Here is a 23,880-nt window from a genome sequence, read left to right as displayed (position 1 = left end):
GTTTAAAAAATGCTTATTTTTGTTTTTAAAAAAAAATTTTAGCATCAAAAGTAAACAAGTTACGCTCAAAATAAAGTTGGTCCCTTTTTTTTTGGTAAGAAATCGGGAAAATCACCCCCTAATTAGCATTTCAAATGAACTTAATTGTTACCACTTCACAAGTTTTTTACTCGCGTATGTATTGATCATATGATCTGTAAGTTTCATCGGTTCAAAGTCATTATTTTTGAAAGAGCTGTAGTTAAAAGGGCTTGAACGAGTCACTTATCACGTGTATGCAAATTTAGAAACACCGAATCTTAACCAATTTTTGTCTTACAGAAACACAAAAAAATACAAAATATTCAGAAAAGTAAAGCCGACTTTTTTATTGTTTAAGATTTTTGGTATCTCTAACAATTTTTAAGTTATTTCAAAAAAAGCATTTTTTCAAAATTAAAATTTTTAAAAATTTTACTTTAAAACCAATTTTTTTCAAAAATAAGCACTTTGAATAGATGAAACTTACAGATCATATAAACACAACATAAGTAAAGTAACCTGTGAAGCGGCAATGATTAATTTCATTGAAGTTGCTAATTGGGGGGTGATCTCCCTGATTTTTTTTTTGCCAAAACAAAAGGGGTCAACTTTATTTTGAACGTAACTTGCATACATTTGATGCTAGAAATATTTTTTATAAAAACAGAAATAAAGCTTTTTTAAATACTTTAAAAAGTTGTAATGTGTTTTCCCCAAAAATGCTTCATTATTTGGATATTTCACAATGAATTATTTTATTTGGAATTTTTCGAATATGAACCTATTTTTCATTAGCTATAACCCTGCCTTTGCTAGGTATAGAGGCCTAAAATATGCACCATTTTTTTCACTTTTTTATAGACTATAGTTTTACTAAGAATATTTTTTTCGACAAAATGTTTACTTTTTGAGTTATTTGCGAAAAACCGTCTAAAAACGTGGTTATTTTGTTGAAAAATGAACATATTCACTTGCAAAGAACTAAAAAGTATTGATTTAGTGAAAAAACTCTATGGAACAAAAGTTGCTTAAAATTAGTCAGTTTATCCATTATGGGACTTATCTTGGACATATATTTTTTCACCCACGAGATGGGGTGAAAATCACCCCCAGGGCAAAAGCACACATCGGCACCATATCACTTTTTTTCTTTGACATGTTAGCTATGCCTATGCCAAATTTCATGTCAATCCAAGCGGTTCTTTAAAATTTACAGCAACGACCGTGAAATAATGTAATATCTGGCATTCATCATTGCATTTTTGTTATTCATGCTTTTACACATGTATAAATTTTACAGATATTTACTTTGAAGTTTAAAGAGGAGTCACATCATATTTTATATTTTTTACCAATTTGCGTATTATACAGGTTGTAACAAAAACGTAGGTCATAAATTAAATGACATATTCTGGGACCAAGCCTAGTTCGATTAAACCTAACTCACTTTTGTACAAATGTGCATATAAAAAAATTACATCCCTTTGAAGTTACAAAATAAAAATCGATTTTTTCCAGTATATCAAAAACCATTAGACATATTCTTATAGTAGGGGAGGAAAGTATGCTAAATTTGCAGTTACTCGAGCGTTATGGGGACTTATTGGGTCGTGACGAGTAGGTCCTAAACCAAAAAAAGTTAAGGTTTTCCATAAAGTGGGGGACTTTCCATTTTTTAATTTAATTTTCCATTTCCCACAATCGCTTGTCGAAAATCTACAAAGATTTGGTAGATATCTATGTCGTGCTCCTAGGGTTTGGCTAATATTTGTTTCACGTTGAACAGCTGGTCAATAGTAGACCGTCCTGGTATTCTCCTATGATTTGTTCTCTGAAGTGGCTTAATCTTCGGTCTATGATCCACGTAAACACCTTATAACTCACACAGAGTAAGGATATGCCTCTATAATTATTATAGCTCAGTTTGTCTCCCTTCTTGTGGACTGGACATATAATTGCTCTTTTCCAGTCTCCTGGAATTTCTTCTGTATTCCATACGTCTCTTATGAGTTTATGGAATCTATCTATCAGTGTGTGTCCTCCAATTTTCAGAATTTCAGCTGGTATGTTGTCATTGGTATTTCCTTACGTTCCGCTCAAATCGTCAGATTTTTTAAATATACACTGTTTTGCATATGTGCTTAACTTATCTTATCTTAATCTGACAATTTCAAGGTTTTCTAAGGATACATTTTTTTTCGGTCCCCCTTAAGGAACTCCCCTGTATTACGAGCAAATATATTTATGGTAGAGGTACATTTACAGGGTACAAGGTTTCTCCCCATGTGATAATGTGACGCGCTCGAATAAATGCAAAAATTCCCGCTTAGGCTCCCCACCATTATGGCAGGAACATCTTTAAAAAATAACAGTGAAATTTCTGCATCCTATAAAATCTTATGGGGGTTTTGTTCCCTTAGACCCCCCAAATGTTTGTGTACGTTCCAATTAAATTATTATTGTGGTATCATTAGTTAAACACGATGTTTTTAAAACTTTATTGCCTCTTAGTATTTTTTCGATAAGACGGTTTTGATCGAGATGCGGCTTCCTTTTTAATATGTTTCAAAATATATCTAACAAAATGTAAATTATAAATAAATTTTCATATCACCAAGTCTCTATAATCTTACTTAACCATTTACAAATGTTAAATATATTTCGATAAAACTGGCTGATCACAAGTACTAAAAGGCAAAAAAGTTTTAAAAAGATTGTGTTTAACCAATAATTATTGTGTATCGTTGGTGTATTCTTTTCTTTCACTAATGGTATTACCATAAATATGATTGAATTGGAACGTACAGAAAAAATTGGGGTGTTTAAGGGAACAAAACCCCTCATAAAATTTTTACGGGATGCACAAATTTCACTGTTATTGTTTTTAAGATGTTCCTGTGCCTGTCATAAGAAAGCCACATGTTCATTTTTAATATAAAATCTCTAACAGTTTGCCATATATGAAAAAATCTATTTTCATTTTGTAACTCCAAAGACTGTAACTTTTTTTATGTACACATTTGTATTAAAGTAAGTTAGGTTCAATCGAACTATTTTTGGTCCCAGAATATGTCATTTAATTTATAACTTACGTTTTTGTTACACCCTGTAGGTATATACCTTAAAGGCAGAAACGCATTAGAGAGTCGCGGATGTGAATTGACTCATATCATCGTAGACTAGTCCAGCTCAGATTCTTTACGTTATTTTTAATCTTCATGAACGCATCTGGAAGTCGCGAACGAGACAAGGACGATTCAATCTTTAAATGAGAATGGCAAGTCGTCTATTGTCTTGTTCGTGACGAGTCACTCTCACACTCTCTAATGCGTTTCTGCCTTAATACAAAAAATTCAGAGGAAATGGGTCGACTATACAGAGTGAGTCTGTAATTTTGAATAAATTCAATATCTCAAATACTAATTGCTTTTTTGAAAATTGCTCAGACCCGTAGATTAGTATTTCAAATTGTCCTTTTTGACATACAATAATAATGTATACAGGTTGTCCCAATTTAGAGATATGACGTCGTCGTTGATTTTGTTAAAGGGACCGTTCAAGTATTACGTAACGCAGGTTGGGGGGGGGGGGGGGTCAAAAATCTTCAAAAATTGCGTTACGCAATAGTTAAACTCCCATAAGAGTGGGTTACGTAGGGGGGGGGTTAAAAATCTTCAAAAATCGCGTTACGTAATACTTGAACGCTCCCTAATGAAAACACTGTCATTTAGATAGGGTGTGTAAAGTTATACATCACTGCAAAATATCAAATTTTTATTCTCTACCATTTACAAGATAATATAAAAAATATCAAAGTTATGTTTTTAATTTGGAATAAATTCAATAATTGAAATACATACTAATTGTTTTTTTTTTTTGAAAAATGCTCAGACCCGTCGATTAGTACCTATTTCAAATTGTCATTTTTAACAAATAATAACAATAATGTATACAGGGTGTCCCAATTTAGAGATACGACGGCATCGTTGATTTTGATCGATCAAAAATTGAATTTAATTATTTCAATTAAGCAAATGCTCATAATGTTGCCCATTGACTATTTGACAATATTTGAGGGCAACATTATGAGCATTTGCTTAATCGAAATAATTAAATTATTTTTACATTACATTACAAATAAGTAAATCAGAGATAGAAGAAATAACCAAATCCCTGAAAAATGAAAAGTCCCCTGGTCCTGGTGACATCCCTGCAGAATTAGTGAAAGCCGGTACAGACAAACTCCAAGAACTTAGATCATGTCAACCATTCACAAAAAGAGCAGCAAGGATCAATGTGAAAATTACAGAGGCATTGCGTTAAACAGCACAATAAGTAGGATGTATGGGAAACTTATTAAGAACAAAATAGAAAATGACTATAGAGATTACGAAGCAGAGGAGCAAGCTGGCTTTAGAGCTGGGAGGTCCACAGTAGACCACCTGTACTCGATTACGCAAGTTATTGAGAAAAAAACAGCCGTCAATAAAGAAGTTCACCTGGTATATGTAGACTTACAAAAAGCATATGACAGTGTGTCCCTCAGCAAACTATGGTCAACCCTACATCAAACCAACATTAAACATGGTCTTATCAAAGCAGTCCAAAGTCTGTATAATGGAACGACTGCAAAAATTAAAACTGGATCAAGGATGTCTGAGGGATTTAAGGTCACGAAAGGATTGAAGCAGGGTTGTTGTATTTCGCCTACCCTTTTTAAAATTTATCTGGAACAAGCACTCAAGCTGTGGAAAAGAAAATGTAGTGACATGGGAATCCCTCTCAATGACGACACAAAACTATACACCTTATGTTTCGCTGATGACCAAATTCTGATTGCTCAGGATCATGACGACCTGAGTTACATGACCCGGAAGCTAATAGAAGAATATAACAAATGGGGTCTCGAAGTCAACATTAAGAAAACTGAAGCCATGTGTATTGGAGGAGCAAAGCAGTCCATTACATTAGACGATGGGGTAGAAATTAAACACTGCGATGAATATAGGTACCTTGGCATGAGATAACTCAAGATGGAACACTCGATGCTGCTATAAAAGACAGAAACATACAGGGTAGAAAAGCCATATCCATGATGAACGGCATTCTGTGGGACCAGACAATATCTAAAGCGAACAAACAGCTCATATACAATAGCATACTTAAAAGTATAATCACATATGGCAGTAAAGTTTGGCCACTGAAACAAAGAACGGAGAAAATGCTACTAGTAACAGAAATGGACTTCTGGAGAAGAGCAGCAGGCAAATCAAGAAGAGATCGGATACCAAATGAGAGAATACGAGAAATGATGGGAGTCACACATACAATAATTGATGACACAAAAACAAAACAACTAATATGGTACGGCCGTGTACAGAGAATGACAGATGACAGGATCCCTAAGCAGATTTTGGCATGGACACCACAAGGGAGAAGAAAAAGAGGAAGGTCGAGAAGAAGCTGGAGGGAGGGATTGAAAAAGAACTAGAGGAAAGAGAAATCCCTCCAGATCTATGGTTAAGCAGAGAAAAATGGCGGTTAGGAGTCGGAAGGCGTCGGAGAACGCTGTAAACCAATAGTAGTAGTAGTAGTAGTAGTACATATTATGAAACCTCACAAACCCAGAAGCTCGTTACGCTCGACTGTGTTATGAGTGAGGTGTACGATCACGTGCTTTTTCGTATAATTTACGGCAGCACACCTGCTGGAAGGTTAAAAGGATTCTTGATGAAATCTGTGTAAAAACGCATGAAAATAGTTGTAGAACAATATGTATATTTTAATCGACTTTCAAATAAAATAATAATAATATAAAAATATTATCCACAATTTACCAAATTTTGCATCTAAATCTCAAATGTTATTATCTTTTCAAATGCATTAAAGACTTACGGTTTTAAGGTACAAGTAAACCAGGTGACACTGAAGAAGGTGGTGAAGAAGACGACGAAGAAGGTAGCGAAGATGATAATGAAGGAGATGATGATGAAGATGAACCGTATCATGACGGTGAAGACAAGCCAATAGAGGCAACAGTTTCTCCACCTGATAAAAAATCACAAGTTATATCATTCGGAGATCTTAATAATGAATTATTGGAAGGTAAGATGTTGAGTACATACATAACAACCTAGGAATAACGATACAAATGGATAGAATTTAGTCTTGGATTAGTGGATGTGATTCTTAAAATTATTCTAAAAATGACTTTTTTTTGTCATTTCTTACTTTATTATAAGGTTGCTTAGATTATTTCTTAGAGAAATTTGAGGTTAAAAATTATTTCACTTCATAAAATGAGTAGGTGTGATATTTCTTCATTAGATTTTAAAATTTTTTATTAATGCAAGAGATAGTCGCTGGTGCACGAATATAGTGAAGCCGTCTGCCCCATTTTGCTTATGTGGTTTTTCCATTCTTTTTTTTTTCTTTTAGTGTCCATTCTTTTATACACTGTACGTTACATTGTCTTCTAATGTCTTCACTCCTATTTCGATCTCTTAGCGTATTTCCTTTAATTCTTCCCGCCGTATTGGGTCTTGTTTCTGATGCATTATATCATTATTGGTATTGGTCTTACACTTTATTTTTTGGCTCACTTTAGTGTTAATATGTCGGTTTCGCCATATAGTGTTCACAGAATACGTGGGACAAACGGATATGGATAATTCAACGATTTCACATTTTTTCGAGGGTGAAAGGAAAACAATATGTATCCAATCAAATTTCTAGATGATAATTATATTTACATTTTCTTTAGTAACTTATATTTTTGTTGCAGATCGGAAGAAACGATTGAAACAAAAAACTTTTAAGCAAAGAGATAATCATTAACAGGAGATTTAAATTTGGATATTGCCATTATCTTTGGATACTATCATCTTCCTTAGTAGTTTTATAGTGTAGTAAAATTTTGACCGGTATTAGGATAACTTATAATGAATGTTAATATTGATCTAAATGTTCTATAGTTATAAGTGTTACATTTATCAATCATAATAATAATTATCAATAAACTATTCTGCCATAAATTGAGTTAATTCATTTTGTGAGACCGCAGAGACTATTACCCCAATTAAAGCGTGGCACGCAATGTGTTAATAGAGCTATTAGGTCTGGATCCCGCGTATGAAAAAAAAGTTGATTAATAACAAGCTGGAAATTTGTTAATAGCTTAAGGGTGTCTAGTCGGATAAACTTTGATATATGGGAACACTGTAACAGGGGCAGTTTTAATTGTGGAACAGGTTAAAAATTTGGAACGGTCAGACCACGAAAACGGCACATTTATTTTGTCCGACAGAACAGACTTAAACTCTCAGAACAGAGATTAAACTCTCATGCAAAAATCAGACTGCTATTTATCACCTGTCATAATTGCTGTCATTTGACATATTCTACATGTTCCACTCATTAAAACGCCCATTTGGTGATAAATAGCAGTCTGATTTTTGCATGAGAGTTTAATCTCTGTTCGGAGAGTTTGTCTGTTCTGTCGGACAAAATACATGTGCCGTTTTCGTGGTCTGACCGTTCCAAATTTTTAACCTGTTCTACAATTAAAACTTCCCTGTTCCAGTGTTCCCATATAGCAAAGTTTGTCCGACTATACACCCTTAAGCTATTAATAAATTTTCAGCTTGCTGTTAATCAACTTTTTTTTCACACGCGGGATCCAGACCTATATCGGCAGGTACATGTAAACTTAATTATATCTATAAAATATCGAGATTTAAACTATACAGCACTCTTCAAAAATGATTGATTAACTATTATAATTGAAAAATATACCACAATTTAACTTGAAAAAAATAAGTTTATTAACGTTTCGACATCCACATCGGACGTCGTTGTCAAAATACACAATATTAATAAATTAAACAAAAATGTTGTTGCTTAGTAAAAAATTCTTCTAATAATTTAATTTAATCTAACTCATTTATATCGGCAATTCAGACATATATTATACATTTTAAAGTAGAAGACTTTAAAAATGAGATTGCCAATATTTACGAGTTGCATTCCTGGGACGACTTTATTGAAAGATAGTTCATTTGATTACATGAAATCAACTTTAACTCAAGAATATCCGTCACAAAAAAATTATAGCATGTGATCTGTCTTAAAAAAACAACCACATGCAACGGTGAGAGTAAAATTCTCGTGTATAGTGATTCCATAGTAAATCACGAGGACAAACCAGGAAAAAACCTGATACTATCCCGACATTATAAGTATTTTATCACGAGGTTTTTTTCCTAGTTTGTCCTCGTGATTTACTATGGAATCACTAACTCGAGAATTTTACTCTCACCGTTGCATGTGTTTGTTTTTTTAAGACAGATCACATGCTATGATTTTCTTGTGACGGATATTCTTGAGTTAAAGTTGATTTCATGTAATCAAATGAACTATCTTTCAATAAAGCCGTCCCAGGAATGCAACTCATAAATATTGGCAATATCATTTTTAAAGTCTTCTACTTTAAAATGTATAATATATGTCTGAATTGCCGATATAAATGAGTCAGATTAAATTAAATTATTAGAAGAATTTTTTACTAAGCAACAACATTTTTGTTTAATTTATTAATATTGAGTATTTTGACAACGACGTCCGATGTGGATGTCGAAACGTTAATAAAATTATTTTATTTCAAGTTAAATTGTGGACTAGAATAGTTAATTATAAAAATGCCACAAAGAAATAGCTTCAAAACAATTTCAAAGATGATATTCGATGTGTGTCTGTTTACAACTGTCATTAATTCTGCGGATATTAATCGAGCTACTCGTCAGTTTGAATTTGCACAAATATGTGCTTTTAAACCGGAATTAGGTTTGTAAGCGATTTTAAAAGTTGTTTTCGTTGAAAACTGTTTGGTGCAAATTTCACATCCAAATATATTTTGATCAGTATGCACTGTTGTGATGTATCGGTATCATGCGATGGCCTCTCGGTCTATTACCAGAGAACAACAACCACATGTGGTTGTTGTTCTCTGCTATTACCATGAGACGATACGGAGAGTGCGTGTTGCTGGAGGATTTTATTACACACATGGTAGCGAACTGGAATTTGCGATTCATTCAATGTATCGAAGTGTTCCAAATTCAATAAAATTTACAGAAATAGATTCGTCTCGAAATTACAATCATTTTATATCATTGCGCCACCTTTTAATTATGATAAATAACGGCGTAGATTGTTATTAAAGTTTATAGAAATCACATTTTTGAAGTCGATAAAATTTTCATTCATAAATTCTATTAGTCTAGTCGCTATTGAAAACAGCTTAACCCACCAAGGGCTAAACCGATTTGAAGAACTATACTCTTTGGTACGACTGACCAAGTTATATTTTACTATCTATCGGATAAGATTAAGCATCTGACTTAATACTTGCAGAGAGATTTATGAACTGGCCATTCACAAAATCTCTTTTCTCTTTTTAACTCACGTAGGTACATACCGATTTGATTTTAGATTTATTTATAACAATTTACGCCGTTACTAATCGAAATTCAGACTTGGCGCATTGATATGAAATGATTGTAATTTCGAGATGAATCTATTCATGTAAATTTTATTGCATTTGAGTAATATTACATTTTCCATAAGATGTGTGCGGGGTCCTTTCACATTTAAATGATGTTTCATTAGTATACAATTTCACATGTAGTGTTAAATAACTCTTTGTTGAAAATCGTTTCTTACAAATAAACATGCAAATAGTTTTTTAGCAGTATGCACTCTCATATGCGCTTTAAAATATTGAAACATTGAAAACACTCTGGTGTAAATTTCATATTCAAATTATTTTTCACCAGTATGCACTCTCATATGCAACTTTAATTAATCTTGTTTCGTTGAACATCGTTTGATGCAAACTTCACATTAAAAGGGTTTTTCACCAGTATGCTCTCTCATATGCCTTTTTAAAACTTGTTTCATTGCAAACTGCTTGGTGCAAAGTTCACATTCAAATGGTTTTTCACTAGAATTCACACTCATATTATGCGATTTTAAAAATAAATATTTTGAAAACTGTTTGGTGCAGATTTCACATTTAAATGATTTTTCATCAGTAATAAGTAGTTTTAAATGACTCTTTGTTGAACATTGTTTGGTACAAACTTCACAAGTAAATGGGTTTTCACCAATATGCACTCTCGTATATGTGTTTTTTTTAAAAATAATTTCAGTCGGTCTTGACGGTCCAGTTAGCTGAGGCGCAGTCGATCGACAAGTTTAGTGGATTTGCGATTTGCGATCGCTGGTTCGAGCCTCAGCTAGGTCATGAAATTAATAAAAGGCCAACGTCGTAGTATAAAACTCAATAGAGTCTACGACTTGGTCTCGAATAAACTGGCGTCTGATAGACCTATGGAGTTGCGGTACGGCAAGTGATAAGGGCTTGCGGCTTGGTGATACTCCTCCATAGATCCCTACCGAAGGGCGTTGACGCCTAAAAACGGTATATATATATATATATATATATATATATATATATATATATATATATATATATATATATATATATATATATATATATATATATATATATATATATATAATATAATTTCATTGAAAAGTGGTTGGTGTAAATTTCACATTCAAATGGTTTTTCACCAGTTCCTACGCACACTCATATAAGATTTTAAAAGTTGTTTTGTGAAAAATTGTTGCAAATTTCACATTAAATAATTTTTCATCCGAATTCATCATCAGAAATCACTAGTTTTAAATTTTAATAACTCTTTGTTAACACTGTTTGATGCAAATTTTACATTGAAACGGTTTTTCACCACTATGCATTCGCATGTGCAATTTTAAAATCTGTTTCGTTGACAACTGGTTGATGCAAATTTCACTTACCAATCATTTTTCACCTCTATGCACCCTCATATGCACTTTAGAAGTAGTTTCATTACACATTGTTTGATGCAAATTTCACATTAGAATGGTTTTTTACCAGTAACAACTCTCATATGAGTTTTTAAAACTGGAATCATTGAAAACTGCTTGGTGCAAATTTCACATTCAAATGATTTTTCGTCAGTATGCACTCTATGAGTTTGTAAATATAGTTTCACTGAAAGCTGTTTGGTGCCAATTTTACATTCAAATGGATTTTCACTAGTATGCAATTTCATATGTTGTGCTAAATGCTTTGTGGAAAATGAGTTGGTGCAAATTCCACACTCAAATAGTTTTTTATCATTATGCGAGTTCATATGCATTGCTAAATTACTTTTTGATGTCAATTGTTTGTTGCAAATTCACATTTAAATGATTTTTCATCATGAAATTCAGGTGTGCAATTTCACATGTAGTGTTAAATAACTCTTTTTTGAAAATTGCTTGGTACAAATTTCTCTCATTGCCGAAAATTGTTTTTTGATGTTTTCACATTCAAATCGTTTTTCACAAGTATGTGAGTGCATATATGTAGTGTTACACTAATCTTTGTTGAAAATTGCTTGAGGAAAATTTCACATTCAAATGATTTTTCATCAGTAGGTATGCACTATCACATGCGATTTTAAATCTGTTTGATGCAAACTTCAAATTCAAATGGTTTTTCACCAGTACCTATGCACTCTCATATGAGTTTTTAAATATACTTTCACTGAAAACTGTTTTGTACAAATTTCATATTTAAATGGTTTTTCACCAGTATGCAATTTCATATGTAGTGCTAAATAACCCCTTGCTGAATATTGCTTCGGTGCAAATTTCATATAGATAAAGGAGTTTTCATCGGTGAAAACTCGAAACATCATTGTCGAAAATTGTTCGTTGCAAATTTTACAATAAAACGGTTTTTCACAAGTATGCATTCTCATATGCCTTGTTAAAACTTGTTTCGTTGAAAATTGCTTGGAGCAAATATCACATTCAAATAATGATCTTTCACCGGTATGCACTCTCATATGCAATTTTAAAAGTGGTTTTGTTGAAAACTCTTTGGTGGCAGTTTCACATTCAAATGTTTTTTCATCAGTATGCACTCACGTATGCGTTTTAGAATATGTTTCGTTGAAAACTGCTTGGTGCAAATTTCACATTTAAATGAATTTTCATCAGTATGCAATTTCATATGTATTTTTACATAACTCATTGTCGAAAATTGTTTGTTGCAAATTTGTCATTCAAATTTTTAAAGGTTTACTGCAAAGAGGCCGAAATCATTAGACCGAAAGCAGTAGACCGAACTCATTAGACTGAAAAGCACTTTACCTAAACCTCAGTAGACCGAACAGTAGGAGACCGAACAGCATTAGGTACATAAAGCTCAACCAGGATTGTAATCTGAACAAGGTACCTAACATCAACCTCCCTTCACCTTTTATCCAGGCTTAGGACTGGCAGCACAAAGTACTAGCGTGTTTAGAGGTTGTTTTTTTGCTTTGTTTTTAGTTGTTTTTCGTTTATTTTTTTTTATTTATTATGTACAATACTAAAAATTAAAGTTATGTGCAATTAATTTATTTTTACCTTCACTAATTTGTTAAAAGATGAAAATTTTTTCATATCACACTGTACAGAGTAACTATTTACACAGTCTATATAAAATAATAACGGCTTCTGGATTCCTCCCTTCTATATGTCCCATCCATCTGAGTCTCTGTGCCTTGATAAATCTGACGATGTCTTCTCCTTTCAGAAATTCTCTTACTTCATAACTCTCTAAATTCATTATTACCTAAGTTTAGTGGTCCTGGCATCCTCCGAATTATTTTCCTTTCTAGGATTCTTAATATTTCTTCCTCTTTCTGTATCAGACACATTACTTCAGCACCATATGTGATTACTGGTCTAATTGCTGCTTTGTAAATTTTCAGTTTTGTATTCTGAGTAAGCTGCTTATCTTTGAGGAAGTTACTGTATTTCCAGTAGGTTCTGTTTCCTGCCTGGATTCTTTCATTAATTTCGATACTTCTATCGTTAGTTCCATTAACTGAGACTCCAAGATATTTAAAATGTTCTACCTTTTCAAATTCATATTCACCAATATTTAAGCTTATCACATTAACTGGGTTTTTCTTGAGCATGTTAGGTATTTTGTTTTGTTCTGATTTATTTCTAGACCCCTTTTGGATGCTTCTTTGCATAACTTCGCAAATTTTTCCTTTAAACTGTTTAGGTTTCTGCTAATTAATGCTATGTCGTCAGCATAGGCCACAAGTTGCGACGTCGATGTTATAATCGTACCTTTTATTTCTGTAGCTCTTTTTGTTCCTTCTATAGCGACATTAAATAGTGACGTTGATAGAGAGTCGCCTTGTCGTACTCCATTTGCTATTTCTATATTTTTGGTGATTCCGTTATCTGTAATTATTGCTGCAGTCGATCCTTTCATTGTCATTTTCGTAAGCTTTATAAGTTTCATTGGTATATCTAGGGTTTTCATGTCTTCTATTAGGTCGGGTCTTGTTAAGCTGTCAAAGGCTTGCTTGAAGTCTATGAAAAGGATGTGTAAGTCGATATCATGTTCGTAACATTTCTCAATTGACTGTGTGATTATGTGAACTGCGTCAAGTGTTGACCTTCCCTCTCTAAATCCGTGCTGGTAGTCTCCTATTTTAGTTTCAATGTATTTTGAGAGTTTTTGTCTGATTAATGATGTCAATATTTTGTAGTAGCTGTTTAACAGTGTTACTCCTCTATAGTTGTTACATTTTGTGGTGTCCCCTTTTTTAAGAATCGGAAATATCCATCCAGTTTTCCATTCTTCGGGAATTCTTTCTTCTTCCCAAATCCTTATTATTAGGTCGTATATTTTCCGTTGTAGTTTTTCTCCGCCTCGTTTTATTAGCTCATTTGGGATTTCATCTGGGCCTGCTAATCTCTTTTGTTTTAGATTTCTTATTACACGTAAAAAGTCCTCATATGACGGCTTTTCTATTTCGATTTCCTCATCAAGGTCTGTTTCTTCTGTATATTCGAGGGAGCTTTCTCTCGCCTTAAATAATTGGCATCAATCTTAACTGTTGGTTTCTTCTTGTTTTGTGATTTTATATATTTGTAAAGCTTTACATTATTTTTGCTATTTACTTCTATAACTTCATCAATCCATATCTTTTTTTATTTCTACAGCATTTGTCCGAGTATTTCTTTTTTCTCCTATACTCTTCCAGATTTTCTTCTCTACCTGTCTTCAGCCATTTCTTTCGAGCTAGGTTTTTCCCTGGTTGCTGTTTCGCAGTCTTCGTCATACCATTCTTTTTGCCTTTTTATTTTTTGTATCCTATTGCTTTTTCTGCTGCTATCGAAATGTGACCTTTTATTTCTTTCCACGTTTCTTCTATTTGATTATGGTTATAAACTTTTAAATTTGCTTCAAACTCTTTAGAATAATATTTCTGAACAGTATCCGTATCTAGTTTCCTTACGTTCCAATTTTTTCTTTTCGTGAATTTCTTTGTGTCTTTAATTATTTTCATTTCCATATTTCCTATTACTAGGAAGCGGTCAGAATCTGCATTTGCACCACGATACGACCTGACATCTTGAATTGTTCTCCTCCACTTTTTTGAAATCAAAATATGATCGATTTGATTACCCTCCGTTGATCCTGGTATTAGCCAAATGGAGACCTGTATCAGGCAGACCACTAGGAAGACCCAAAACTAGATGGGAGAGCCAGATAGTAGAGGACCTTAAGAAGATGGGAGTTAGAGAATGGGTAACCAGAAGCAAAAACAGGAACGAATGGAGGAAAATTGTAGAAGATGCCAAGTTACACAACCAATTGTAAAACCAAAATGTTAATGCTGATTGATTCACCGCGACAAACGAATCGGAAGAGCCCAAAGAGGGCGGCAATCACTCCGCTAGGAATGTAGATGCCATGATGATGATGATGATATAAAATAATACAATAAACAAAACGACATATAGGTATACAAAATCTTAGCATAATTTACTGCAATATTTTTTAATTTATGTACCATTTCGGTCTAATGCTGTTCGGTCTAGTGAGGTTTCGGTAAAGTGCTTTTCGGTCTAATGAGTTCGGTATACTGCTTTCGGTCTAATTGTCGTGTACCATTTTTAAAACTTGTTTTGTTGAAAACTGCTTGGTACAAATATCACATTCAAATGATTTTTCACCGATATGTAATTTTAAGAGTAGTTTTGTTTTAAAAAAGTTTGGTGCCAATACATATCACATTCAAATAGTTTTTCACCACTATACACTTTCATATGCGTTTTCAAAACATGTTTCGTTGAAAACTGCTTGGTGCAGATTTCACATTTAAATGGTTTTTCACCAGTATGCAATTTCATATGTAGTGCTAAATAACCCTTTGTTGAATATTGCTTTGTGCAAATGTTACATTTAAATAAATTTTCATCGGAATGCAATTTCATATCTGTTTTTAAATAACTCATTGTCGAAAACTGTGTGTTGCAAATTTCGCATTCAAATGGTGTTTCACAAGTATGCACTCTCATATGCAAATTTCGCATTTAAATGATTTTTCACCAGTATGCAGTCTCACATGCCTTTTTAAATATAGTTTCACTGAAAACTGTCTGGTGCAAATTTCACATTCAAATGGTTTTTCACCAGTATACACTCTCATAAGCATTTTTAAATATAGTTTCACTGAAAACTGTTTGGTACAAATTTGACATTTAAATGGTTATTACCAGAATCCCTTTGTTGAATACTGCTTTGTACACATGTCACATTTAAATCTGTTTTCATCAGTATGCAATTTCATATGCATTTTTAAATAACTCATTTTCGAAAATTGTTGCAAATTTCGCATTTAAATGAGTTTTCATCAGTATGCAATTTCATATGAATTTTTAAATAATTCATTGTCGAAAATTGTTTTGTTGCAAATTTCGCACTTAAATGATGTTTCACCAATATGCACTCTCATATGCGTTTTTAAATATAGTTTCACTGAAAACTGTTTAGTGTAGATTTCACATTTAAATGGTTTTTTACCAGTATGCACTCTCATATGCTTTTTTAAATACATATACACTTGAGAGCAAAATAATCGACTCACTCGATGAACTATACACGTTAAATATCTCGAATTTCCTAAACCTGTTGTCCGATTCGAGTGATTTTTTAGTTTGTTTTTTAACAATATCGCTGTGATAATAATGTTGCCTGGCATGTAAATGTCACTTTATACCGGGTGTAACCATCATACTGTGTTTTTTTCTTAAAGTTGGAAACATCCTGTGGAATATTCTAGCATATATATATATAATATTAAAATTAAAACTCAGTTGTAGCCTTAGACTTTATTAACATTTTCTTTTTTAATTCATTGGCTTATGTTGGATAATAAAAAATTTATGTATGTTAACAACTACCGATAATTTTCGTCAATAAATCCTCATTTTCTGCTTAGTTTAATAAACAAGCCAAAAGTAGGCTATGAGAAATTAACCATTTATTGGATGTCGAATTGGTATGAGTCAGAAAGTTTCTGGTTTGTTGTGAAAATTTATTATTTAGTCCCGTATAAAGTTTCCATTCAGTCCGTATTTTTTTGTTGTTTGGTGGAAATGGAACGCGCTACAAGGAGTATCACCCGCGATGAGTGTGTTCAAGCCGTGATCTTTTACAGCGAAGAAATTAGCTACCATGCTATCGACCACTTACACTGGTAACAATTTTTTGCTAATGCAGGATAATGCAAGAGCTCATGTTCACGAACTGTAAATTATTTACTACAGGTAAATCTTCGGACTTTGAATTGGCCATCGCATAGTCCAGATCTTAACCGGATCGAAAATTTGTGGAACATAATTGGCAGAAGACTGCGACAGCGTTTGACACCTCCTAAAACCTTATAAGAGGTAAAAACAGTAGCTCTCGAGATTTGAAATGATATTGATCAAGACCAAATAGCATACTTCATTTGTAATATAAAAGTAAATATCTCTTTTGTTATCCAACATAAGCAAATGAATCAAAAACAAAATGTTAAGAAAGCCTAAGACTACAATTGAGTTTTAATTTAAATATTTTATATATGCTAGAATATTCTACAGGGTGTTCCGAACTTTAGGAAAAAAACACAGTATGATTGTTACACCCGGTATAAAATGACATTTACCGGTATAGCAACAATATTATTACAAATCGGATAACAGGTTTAGGAAATTTGAGGCATCTAACATGTATAGTTTATCGAGTGAGTCGATTATTTTGCCTTCAAGTGTAGTTTCACTGAAAACTGTTTGGTGCAAATTTCACATTGAAATGGTTTTTCATCAGTATGGACTCTCATATGCGTTTTTAAATATAGTTTCACTGAAAACTGTTTGGTGCAAATTTCACATTAAAATGGTTTTTTTTACCAGTATGCACTCTCATATGCATTTTTAAATATAATTTGAATGAAAACTGTGGTGCAAATTTCACATTTAAATGGTTTTTCATCAGTATGGACTCTCATATGCGTTTTTAAATATAGTTTCACTAAAAACTGTTTGGCGCAAATTTCACATTTAAATGGTTTTTCACCAGTATGCACTCTCATATGCATTTTTAAATATAATTTGAATGAAAACTGTGGTGCAAATTTCACATTTAAATGGTTTTTCGCCAGAATGCAATTTCATATGTAGTGCTAAATAACCCTTTGTTGAATATTGCTTTGCGCAACTGTCACATTTAAATGAATTTTCATCAGTATGCAATTTTATATGCATTTTTAAATAACTCATTGTCCAAAATTGTTTGTTGCAAATTTCACATTTAAATGGTTTTTCACCAGTATGCAGTCTCATATGCATTTTTAAATATAATTTGAATGAAAACTGTGGTGCAAATTTCACATTTAAATGGTTTTTCATCAGTATGGACTCTCATATGCGTTCTTAAATATAGTTTCACTAAAAACTGTTTGGCGCAAATTTCACATTTAAATGGTTTTTCACCAGTATGCACTCTCATATGCATTTTTAAATATAATTTGAATGAAAACTGTGGTGCAAATTTCACATTTAAATGGTTTTTCGCCAGAATGCAATTTCATATGTAGTGCTAAATAACCCTTTGTTGAATATTGCTTTGCGCAACTGTCACATTTAAATGAGTTTTCATCAGTATGCAATTTTATATGTATTTTTAAATAACTCATTGTCCAAAATTGTTTGTTGCAAATTTCACATTTAAATGGTTTTTCACCAGTATGCACTCTCATATGCATTTTTAAATATAATTTGAATGAAAACTGTGGTGCAAATTTCACATTTAAATGGTTTTTCATCAGTATGGACTCTCATATGCGTTTTTAAATATAGTTTCACTAAAAACTGTTTGGCGCAAATTTCACATTTAAATGGTTTTCACCAGTATGCACTCTCATATGCATTTTTAAATATAATTTGAATGAAAACTGTGGTGCAAATTTCACATTTAAATGGTTTTTCGCCAGAATGCAATTTCATATGTAGTGCTAAATAACCCTTTGTTGAATATTGCTTTGCGCAAGTGTCACATTTAAATGAGTTTTCATCAGTATGCAATTTCATATGTATTTTTAAATAACTCATTGTCGAAAATTGTTTGTTGCAAATTTCACATTTAAATGGTTTTTCAGCAGTATGCACTCTCATATGCATTTTTAAATCTGTGCGTTAGAATTGAAAGGGCGGAAGCCACTTTCACTTTATTTTGCAGTAGATCAAAATTAGTGCACTTAATTTGTACAGCACAATTTAAAATTCCTTTAAAATTATCATGTGATGTTGCAGCTTTATGTTTTTTAAAAAAGTGGGCATGCTTTGTATTTTATTTTACAGTAACATAATCGGCGTTAAGTTGCAAATTTCGCATTTAAATGGTTTTCCACAAGTATGCACTCTCATATGCATTTTTAAAACTTGCTTTCTTGAAAACTGCTTGGTGCAAATATCACATTCAAATGATTTGTCACCGATACGCACTGTCATATGCAATTTTAAAAGTAGTTTTGTTGAAAAGTTTGGTGCAAATATCACATCCAAATGGTTTTTCACCAGTAGGTATGCACTCTCACATGCGTTTTTAAATACACTGTCACTGAAAACGTTTTGTGCAAATTTCACATTTTAATAGTTTTTCACCAGTATGCAATTTCATCTGTATTTTTAAATAAGTGTCGAAAATTGTTTGTTGCAAATTGCACATATAAAATGTCCTCCAGTGTCCACATTGGCAGTGGAAGTTATGTATGGATTGAAATTACTGTCACTTCTAAAATTATTTGTTAATAGGGTACTGGCATCAGGTTTCATATTATCTTCACAAGAGAAACCTAAAATTATAATCCTGTGTTAAATCAATAAAATGCAACTAAATGACAAATAATGTATAATTGTAGAACTCAGATCTAGGCTGGGTTGAAGAAATATGTTTGTGTGGGTCATTCAAATTGTAATAATAAAAAATTAGGTATTCGTGTTTTATAAATTGATTTGCTTAGGTAATTATTTTTAGAAAAGATTTGCAGAAATATCAGAGAAAATGTCTGAGAATGAAATATTAGAAAATGATAATATCTACGAAAGCTGGAAAAACTCAAATATAACATAATTAACGCAGCAACAGTCACTTGGAAAGTGACTGCAGAAAAAAAAGAATAGGCTTTTTGCAATACAGAAAAAACAAAAACAACAGGCATACAATGACTATAAACGAATCTGACAAATAAAAAGAGCACAGCTTCTCAAAACAGATGGAACACGACTTCTACGGAACACAAGGAGAAATATAGGGAATGATCAGAGGACAAAGAAAAGAGATGAACGAAACTCACTCGGAAGGAAACATGGATATACTACGAAAATGATATTACTTAATTATATTTAAAACACTTAATTTGTTTGTCTTTATTTAATTTATTACATTCATACTTATTTAATTTATTATATTTACTGAAACATATAGATAATTTATATCTACAATTATTTTGTACAATCTATTTTTCGACATTACAATACATTTATAACCCGCGACATCAAGATAATAACCTCATGCCGGTTCTGGAACTTTCGCAGGAGGCGACAGAAAGTGTGCTAATGTTCTAGCCTTTTCTACATAATAAGTATGATATTCAGACAGTCTCGACGTACCTGCTTCCAGTTGATGTTGAAAATATTGAAAATTAAAATAATGTACTGTGCGTTTTAAAAGGTTAAAGGATTTTTGTGAAAGCGCAGAAATCGAATATAAAAGAATTCTTGGTGAAACCAAAACAGGCTCTTTTGCCAGCTGTAGCAAATATTTAAAGAACTGCCAAGTATATTGCAGCTCTTTTTGAAAATGGCTTATCACAAAGGCTTCAGTTCATACACAACCAAGCTACATTATTTCACATTGCTGTGAAAAAAGGGGAAAATTTCAATTACGAAAGGGTAAAATGGAATCAATAATTACGAGAGAGAATAATTATTGATAACGATTCTTCTCCTTCTTCAAGTGCCATCTCCGCGACGGATGTCGGCAATCATCATAGCTATTCGGACCTTGGGGACGGCTGCTCTGAAAAGTTCGTTTGATGTACATCCGTACCATTCTCTCAGGTTGCGCAGCCACGATATTCTGCGTCCCCCTATGCTTCTTTTTCCTTGAATCTTTCCCTGCATAATGAGTTGGAGCAAGTTGTATCTCTCTCCACGTGTAATATGTCATACTCCAATTTTCTGGTTTTAATTGTATTTAAGACTTCCATTTCTTTATTCATCTTTCTCAGAACCTCCCTGTTTGCGACGTGTTCTGTCCATGATATTTTTAGAATTCTTCTATATACCCACATCTCGAATGATTCCAGTTTTTTCATTGATGCCGCATTCAAGGTCCAAGCTTCCATTCCGTAAAACAGAGTCGAGAAAACGTAGCACCTAGCCAACCTTATTCTTAGCTTTAACCTTAGATCTCTTGTACAGAGCACTTTTCTCATTTTGTTAAAATTCGCTCTAGCCTTTTCTATTCTAACTTTAATCTCCTGGAAGTAATCATTTGTGGAGTTGATCATTGTTCCAAGATATGCATATTGGTCTACTTGTTCGACGTTGGTTCCGTTTATGAGGAGATTCTCGTTATTTCTTTGAGTTTTAGATATTCTGATAAATTTTGTCTTCTTGATGTTCCCATAAGCAGTCGCATTATGGGAAAAAATCTAACAAATACGAATTTAAATAAAAACGAATTATAACAAATTTCTATTTTATAATATTTTTATTTACTTGTTATGTTAAAAATATCTATATTTCTAAAAATTTTAAAGCTAATTGGTTCTCACCAGCGCCATAAATTCCACACAAAAAATCCCACGCATTACTACAATCTTCCTCGAGGCACTTACGAGTGGAAAGTTATGTTGCAAAATGTTTCATCAAATTTTCTCGGAAAAGGATAAAATGTTGGACTTTTTCTAACGAGCGACTGCTCCGGGTTAAAATGGGTTTTCACCAGTATGCAATTTCATATGTAGTACTAAATAACCCTTTGTTGAAAACTGTTTGGTACAAATTTCACATTTCAATGAGTTTTCACCAGTATGCACTCTCATGTGCTTTTTTAAAACTTGTTTCGTTGAAAACTGCTTGGTGCAAATTTCACATTTGAATGATTTTTCACCAGTATGCACTCTCATATGCCTTTTTAAAATTTGTTTCGTTGAAAACTGCTTGGTGCAAATTTCACATTCAAATGGTTTTTCACCAGTATGCACTGTCATATGCCTATTTAAATTTTGTTTCGCTGAAAACTGCTTAGTGCAAATTTCACATTTAAATGATTTTTCACCAGTATGCACTCTCATATGCGATTTTACTTCGTATTTAGTTGAAAACTGTTTGGTGCAAATATTACATACAAATGGTTTTTCACCAGTATGCACTCTCATATGCGCTTTTAAAACTTGTTTCATTGAAAACTGCTTGGTGCAAATTTCACATTCAAATGGATTTTCACCAGTATGCAGTCTCATATGCGCTTTTAAAACTTGTTTCGTTGAAAACTGCTTGGTGCAAATTTCACATTCAAATGGTTTTTCGCCAATATGCGCTCTCATATGCGCTTTTAAAACTTGTTTCGTTGAAAACTGCTTGGGGCAAATTTCACATTCAAATCGTTTTTCACCAGTATGCACTCTCATATGCGTTTTTAAATATCGTTTAACTGAAAAATGTTGGGTGCAAATTTCACATTCAAATGGTTTTTCATCAGTATGCACTCTCATATGCGTTTTTAAATATACTTTCACTGAAAACTGTTTTGTGCAAATTTCACATTTAAATAGTTTTTCACCAGTATGCAATTTCATATGTATCTTTAAATAAGTCAGTGTCGAAAATTGTTTGTTGCAAATTGCACATATAAAATGTTGTCCTCCAGTGTTTACATTGGCAGTGGAAGTTATGTATGGGTTGAAATTACTGTCACTTCTATCATAATTTGTTAATAGGCTACTGGCATCAGGTTTCATACTATCTTCAGAAGAAAAACCTAAAATTAAAATCCTCTGTTAAATTAATAAAATGTAACTAAATGATAAATAATGTATCATTGTAGAAGTCAAATCTAGGCTAGGTTGAAGAAATATGTTTGTGTGGGTCATTCAAATAATTGTAATAATAATAAAGAAAGAATAATAGCCCGATTTAGCCATACGGCTCACACTCCCTCTAGGGGGAAAATTGACTCATCCCAGATACCTACGGTATCAAAAGGATTGAGCTCTGGTGGGACTCTTTCCATGTTATCGAGCCCTAGGCATGGGCGCCCATACCCATGGGCAGGGTGGGCCGTGCCCCCCCCCTAGCTTTTCGGGTGCTGTTAACTATATATGGTTATCCAAAGTATACAAAATATAATGTGTAATATATTCACGTCTGGCCCCATCCTGAAAATTTTTATATGGGCACCCGTGGCCCTAGGTGACTTGGTATGCAGGTGTATCTCCCAAAAATTTTCGTACACTTTTGGCCGTCGCGAGTAGTACAGCTTTCTGCATGGTCTTATAAAGATTTTCGTTGAGACCCAGCATTTTATGATAAAGCAAGAATAAAATACCGCTAAACGCCGTAAAATGAGTGGCACATACAATATTCCAGCTACAAAAGAGCTGATATGAATATTACGTGGCGCGAAAATGTTTTTTCATTTTTTTGATCGAAAATAAAATTCTAGTTTTATTATAAAAGATGTTTCCATAATATTTGCTAAATTTGAAGTAAAACGTGCAACAAATGAGTAACTTTGATAGAGATCGTATTTTGATGGTCTTTTGTGGCGCGTTTTTTCTGCAGCAAATATTATGGAAACAACTTTTAAAATAAAACTAGAATTTTATTTTCCATCAAAATGAAAATACATTTTCGCGCCACGTAATATTCATATCAGATCTTTTGTAGCTGGAATATTGTATGCGCCACTCATTTTTACGGCGTTTAGCGGTTTTTCATTCTTGTATCAGGAGTTTTTCAAAGTTATTTATAAATTAAATGTAGGAAGTTGAATGTAATCAAATGTATCGTATAAGTGATGGTCGCCTTTCTAGCATTATCTCTCAAATAATCTAGTCTCGTTCGAATGTGCACTAGATTTTTTTTCTATTCGAAATAGATTGAAAAAAAAATATTGAGATAGCCGGTAAATGAACTCAAATTGCTCTATCAAATTTAGCGTCGTAACCACTACAACTACATAAACCATTTCGGCGATAATGGTCAAATGGATTAAACTTTGAAGCTTGATAACTTCGAAATGTTTCAACCTATTTTGATCACTAAACATCAGTTTGGAACGTGTTAAGTAGTATCTAATGCATTCAAGGTCAAGTATGATAACTGAAGGTATTACAGGAATTATTGAAAAACCGT

The 23,880-nt window shown here is 32.8% G+C and overlaps 2 protein-coding genes across 3 annotated transcripts in view; one reads left to right on the top strand and one right to left on the bottom strand.

Annotated features, from left to right (window-relative positions):
• Positions 1 to 7,055, top strand: part of LOC114324508 (proline-, glutamic acid- and leucine-rich protein 1-like) — a 39,098-nt gene extending 32,043 nt beyond the window's left edge. For both annotated transcript variants that reach the window (XM_028272363.2, XM_028272366.2), the window contains 2 exons: positions 5,926 to 6,126; positions 6,806 to 7,055. In XM_028272363.2, the coding sequence (XP_028128164.1) occupies positions 5,926 to 6,126; positions 6,806 to 6,858 (254 nt within the window). In that variant the 3' untranslated portion in view covers positions 6,859 to 7,055. The remainder of the gene's footprint in view (positions 1 to 5,925; positions 6,127 to 6,805) is intronic.
• Positions 7,056 to 21,223: 14,168 nt separating this feature from the next.
• The window catches only part of LOC126879582 (gastrula zinc finger protein xLCGF3.1-like), a 40,096-nt gene continuing 37,439 nt past the window's right edge, over positions 21,224 to 23,880 (bottom strand). The window contains exon 2 of the mRNA XM_050642752.1: positions 21,224 to 22,504. Coding sequence (XP_050498709.1) covers positions 21,450 to 22,484 — 1,035 coding nt within the window. The 5' untranslated portion in view covers positions 22,485 to 22,504 and the 3' untranslated portion in view covers positions 21,224 to 21,449. The remainder of the gene's footprint in view (positions 22,505 to 23,880) is intronic.

This window comes from Diabrotica virgifera, chromosome 2, assembly GCF_917563875.1.
Source record: "Diabrotica virgifera virgifera chromosome 2, PGI_DIABVI_V3a".
NCBI classification, from domain to species: Eukaryota; Metazoa; Arthropoda; class Insecta; order Coleoptera; family Chrysomelidae; genus Diabrotica; species Diabrotica virgifera.
This window is presented reverse-complemented; position numbering and strand designations above follow the sequence as displayed.